At 27.5% G+C, this 4,690-nt stretch overlaps 1 protein-coding gene across 1 annotated transcript; it reads left to right on the top strand.

Annotated features, from left to right (window-relative positions):
- Nucleotides 1-2,585: 2,585 nt before the first annotated feature.
- LOTGIDRAFT_145487 (hypothetical protein) lies at nt 2,586-2,777 on the top strand (the record flags this gene model as incomplete). The annotated part of the gene is made up of 1 exon (XM_009058142.1): nt 2,586-2,777. A coding segment is annotated over one exon (192 nt), but the record flags the coding sequence as incomplete, so codon positions are not given.
- Nucleotides 2,778-4,690: the final 1,913 nt, after the last annotated feature.

Genomic DNA, 4,690 nt, shown 5'->3' on the forward strand with positions numbered 1-4,690 from the left:
ACAGTGATCTTGAATATGTTGCAAAATCAAATTCTAATGCCAGTAGATTCAATAATAAAGTTTCAAAAGAAAATGTCAATGAATTGCCTGTTGTCCATGAATCTGATAGTCCTACAGAAATTTCATATGAAAAAGTAGAAATACCTGTGAAAAGCAAGGTAAAAAATGCTTCTAGTAACATTAGTAAAGAGAAGAGTAAAGAAAACTTTTTTTCTAGTAAAAGTAGAAAGAGACAAGTTGAAAGGATATGTATATCTGGTAATTTTAATCAAGGTAATATAGAACGATATGGATTTTATGCTGGCAAACAGTGCACTGTGAACAGCCTTCTGTGTATGATATACAGAAAAATTATGAATGTAAGATCATGGAAAAGTTCCACCTTAGACAAAATCTTAGATTTAGGAAATGAATACTATCAGATTCTTCAGTCTCAACCTAATATACAACATGATTATATTATGGTCAGTGAATTAGTAACATCAGTTGAAGTTGAAGGTAAATACTTTTATTTAGATATCAGTGATAATTCAGAAGTTGGAATTATAGATGCTGTTAATTATGTTGCCATAGGTCTGTTTGAAAATCTTCAAACATGTTTGAGAACATACGAGTCTTGTTTTGTGACATTTAATGCAAGCACGTTCGCTATTATGCAACATGATGATAGTTATTTTGTGTTTGACTCGCATTCAAGAAACGATTTTGGGTTATTATCAGAAGATGGCTGTAGTATTCTATTAGAATATAATGATATTAATGATTTGTATGTACATTGTTTAAATTTAAGTGTATCAATGAATTTGAATAGGTTAGAGCAGTATGAAATAACTGGTATTAATGTTATTATGATGGGTAATGAGAGTAATGATCCAATTAATGAAGTAAATAATTCTGTTGATGAGTGTGACATTATGCAAGTTGATCATCCAATTGAATCAAGTAGTCAAGATAAAGATACTGATGAGGTTGTTATAACTAATGTAGAAACCAATGATTTTATTTTTAAGCCAATTAGATCAGAGAAAAGAAGAGAGTTATGTGAACTGATTAGTTTACCTGTTGATAACTTACATGATGTTGATGTGGCTGAGATTTGTAAACTGACAAAACCTTCTAAAATAACTGAAATCAAACGAGATGGTAATTGTTTGTTTAGAAGCTTATCATTTGTTCTTTCTTTATGTGAAAATAATCATAGAAAAGTAAGACTTGCTATAGTTAACCATATAAAATCAAGGGCAGATTTTTTCACATCTTTATTAAGAGAACAATATCAAGCTATTGATGACTATATTAAACGTTCTAGAATGAGACTACTAGGAACATGGGGTACAGAATTTGAAATATTGGCAGCTTGTGATTTATTACAAACAGATATTTATATTTTTACTAATAATAAATGGGTGAAATTTCCTGTATTACAGATTAACAATAGTTATGCACCAGAAGCTATTTATTTACAACATAGAGATGAGAATCATTATGAAGTGGTTGAAAATGTTGAGAGAAATGAACCTATTATAGTTATTGATGATAATGTTGATACACAATTATCAGGTAAAAGAAAATATTTGAAAAAGAAACGAGGTAGTAGATGGAAACCTAATAAAAAGCGAACTAATTATTTTCAAAACTATAATTTAGTAAAGAAGGAACTAAATTCTGGACAAAAAGTCAGATTAAACTTTAAACTTGCATTTAGAACCAAAAAAGAAATTAATAGTTTGAATAAAAGGAGGAGAAAACAATATCAGATTAGTTATATTAAAGCTCATTTAAAAAGAAAATATACAAGTCAATTAAAGTCTATACTACACACACAATATGAAACAATACTAAAACCAAAACTTGAACACAAATATCAAGATGTATTAAAACCAAAACTTGAAGACAAATATCAAGATGTATTAAAACCAAAACTTGAAGACAAATATCAAAATGTATTAAAACCAAAACTTGAAGACAAATATCAAAATGTATTAAAACCAAAACTTGAAGACAAATATCAAAATGTATTAAAACCAAAACTTGAAGACAAATATCAAAATGTATTAAAACCAAAACTTGAAGACAAATATCAAAATGTATTAAAACCAAAACTTGAAGACAAATATCAAAATGTATTAAAACCAAAACTTGAAGACAAATATCAAAATGTATTAAAACCAAAACTTGAAGACAAATATCAAAATGTATTGAAACCAAAACTTGAAGACAAATATCAAAATGTATTAAAACCAAAACTTGAAGAAAAATATGAAAATGTATTAAAACCAAAACTTGAAGAAAAATATGAAAATGTATTAAAACCAAAACTTGAAGACAAATATCAAAATGTATTAAAACCAAAACTTGAAGACAAATATCAAAATATATTGAAACCAAAACTTGAAGACAAATATCAAAATGTATTGAAACCAAAACTGAAGGACAAATATCACAAAATATTAAAACCAAAGCTGAAGAACAAATATCAAACAATCTTAAAACCAAAGCTCAAGGTTAAATATCAAAAAGTCTTAAAATGGGAATTAAAATGTAAATATATAGATGAAATAAAGTTAAAACTGAAACAAAGGTATATGAATGAATTGAGGATAAAAATTTTAAATAAATATAGAAATATGTATAAAATTAATTTACAGTATAAAAATAAACAAAAACAGAAATCTAGAAAGAATTATAACAACAATAAAGTCAAAGTAAACAAACTGAGAAATAAAAGACGAATTACCAAAAGAAAAGAAATGAGTAGTATTGATAAAGTTATTAATCAATTTAAAACAGATACTTCTGAAGGTCCTATTTATGTGTGTTCAGTTTGTAATAGATTATTATTTAAGAATCAAGTTAAAGAGTGTCAAGAAGAACTTTATGAAAAGAAAAGTAAACTAGTAGAAAGATTAGCAAAGAAATGTATAACTAAAACTTACTATCATGTTTGTGATGACATTTGTATTACTAATGATTGTTGCTGGTCTGATAATTATAAAACTCTTTGGATATGTTTAACATGTAATAAAAAAATTTTACAAGGTAAAATGCCGGCTGAGGCTATTGTAAATGACATGGATCCTGGTCCAATACCTAATGAACTGAAATGCTTAAATCAATTAGAGAAACACCTTGTATGTAAAAATATTCTATTCTTGAAACTAGTTAAAGTATGTCCACAAAATGATAAAAAATTATTAGGTGAGATAGTTTCTGTGCCATCAAATTTGACTGAAATGAGCAATGTATTACCTAGATGTAAAAGTGATGATGAAATGATAAGAATTAAACTGAAAAAGAAAATATGTAATAAGGGATATTATGAATTTCAAACAGTTACAAAAAATCACATAAAAAATGCACTAAATTACTTGAAAGATAACAATGTTTATTATCATGATGTTACTCTAAATGACAGGTGGGTTGAAGAACAAGATAAACAAGATGAAATGATAGAAGATAATATATCTGTAAATGTAGAATCTAATGATACAACAGTAAATGTAGAATCTAATGATACAACAGTAAATATAGAATCTGATCATAAGTCTAATAGTGATAGCGAGGATGATTTACCATTAATAGATGATAATATAGGTAGATATACTTGTGATTCATTAGGTGGAACATGCCTTCAACCTGTTGATGCTACTGCTGAAGTATTGAATAGTTCTGATAAGATATTTTCTGTTTCTCCAAGTGAAAATAATCAACCTGTTAGACTTTTAATGGATAAGTCAAATGAAGCGTGTTCCTTTCCTTATTTGTTTCCTAAAGGTAAAAATACTTTTTTTGAAAATAGAGATGTTAGAATAACACTAGGTAAATATTTGAAGACTAGATTAATGTCTGTAGACAATCGTTTTGCATCATGCTCAGATTATTTATTTTATGGTCAATATATTTATGAATTACAACAAATAATATCAGGTACATCTATTGCTTTAAGACAAGGTAGAATGGGAGGTAATATGATAACAGCTGATATGTTAACTCAAGATGAACCACTACAAAATATTCTCAAATCTGATACTGGTTATACCTTTATGAAAAACTGTCGTGGAAGTCCAGCTTATTGGCAAGCTACTCAGAAAGATCTGTTTGCTATGTTAAGACAACTAGGTACTCCTACTTTTTTTGTGTCATTTAGTTGTAGTGAACTAAGATTTGAATCCTTCTTAAAAACAATATTGTTACAACAAGGTTCTACAGTAAAAGTATGTGATTTAAATTGGCTACAGAAACGTGAATTGTTGAGATCAAATCCAGTAACAGTTGCCAGACTTTTTGATCAAAGATTTAAGCTGTTTTTAAGAAATGTATTACTATCAGATGCAGAGCCACTAGGAAAAATTTCTGACTATTTTTATCGAATTGAATTTCAACAAAGAGGATCACCACATGTTCATATGATAATTTATATAGATCAAGCTCCTAAACTAGATGTAGAAAGTGATGAACAGGTTGTAGAATTTATTGATAAATATATTTCTTGTGAATTGCCAGATGAGAAGACAGACCCTGAATTAAATGAAATAGTATCCAATGTTCAGAAACACAGTTCTAAACATTCTAAATCTTGTAGGAAAAATAAAAAAGTTTGTAGATTTAATTTTCCTAAACCTCCTTCAGATAAAACATTTATTTGTCGACCATTAGAAACTGAGAATTCTACTGAGCAAGTTGAAAATAC

This window comes from Lottia gigantea (assembly GCF_000327385.1).
Source record: "Lottia gigantea unplaced genomic scaffold LOTGIsca_327, whole genome shotgun sequence".
Classification (NCBI taxonomy): Eukaryota; Metazoa; Mollusca; class Gastropoda; family Lottiidae; genus Lottia; species Lottia gigantea.